Source organism: Pterocles gutturalis, unplaced genomic scaffold (genome assembly GCF_000699245.1).
Source record: "Pterocles gutturalis isolate BGI_N339 unplaced genomic scaffold, ASM69924v1 scaffold5994, whole genome shotgun sequence".
Taxonomy (NCBI): Eukaryota; Metazoa; Chordata; class Aves; order Pterocliformes; family Pteroclidae; genus Pterocles; species Pterocles gutturalis.
This window is the reverse complement of record NW_010135520.1, coordinates 10,897-11,180: the sequence shown is the minus strand read 5'-3', so window position 1 is coordinate 11,180 and position 284 is coordinate 10,897. Positions and strand designations below refer to the sequence as shown.

General features: G+C 58.5%; 1 protein-coding gene across 1 annotated transcript in view; it reads left to right on the top strand.

The window, feature by feature from the left end:
• RBPJL (recombination signal binding protein for immunoglobulin kappa J region-like) overlaps positions 1 to 284 on the top strand; it is a 7,524-nt gene that overhangs the window by 3,055 nt on the left and 4,185 nt on the right. Inside the window, exon 5 of the mRNA XM_010081912.1 lies at positions 6 to 30. Coding sequence (XP_010080214.1) covers positions 6 to 30 — 25 coding nt within the window. The remainder of the gene's footprint in view (positions 1 to 5; positions 31 to 284) is intronic.

Here is a 284-nt window from a genome sequence, read left to right as displayed (position 1 = left end):
CTCAGCTTCGAGGAGCAGCTGGATGCCAAGGTAAAGCCTGATGCTCCCTGGGGCTGTGCTCCCATGGGTGCTCACGCAGGGGCTGGCTTTTCGCTGGAGTCACCCCTCGCCCTGAGATGTCACATCACCCCTTTCCTCGGGATGTTGTGGTCCTTCCTTCTGAGACATCACTCCCTTCTCCTGCTCTGATGGGTAGCCTAAGCCACCAGGCAGGCTTCCCTGCTTTGCAAAGGGCCCTATCTTTCTTCAGCCCCATCTTTTTAGGTTGGCAGCCCCATGGCAGG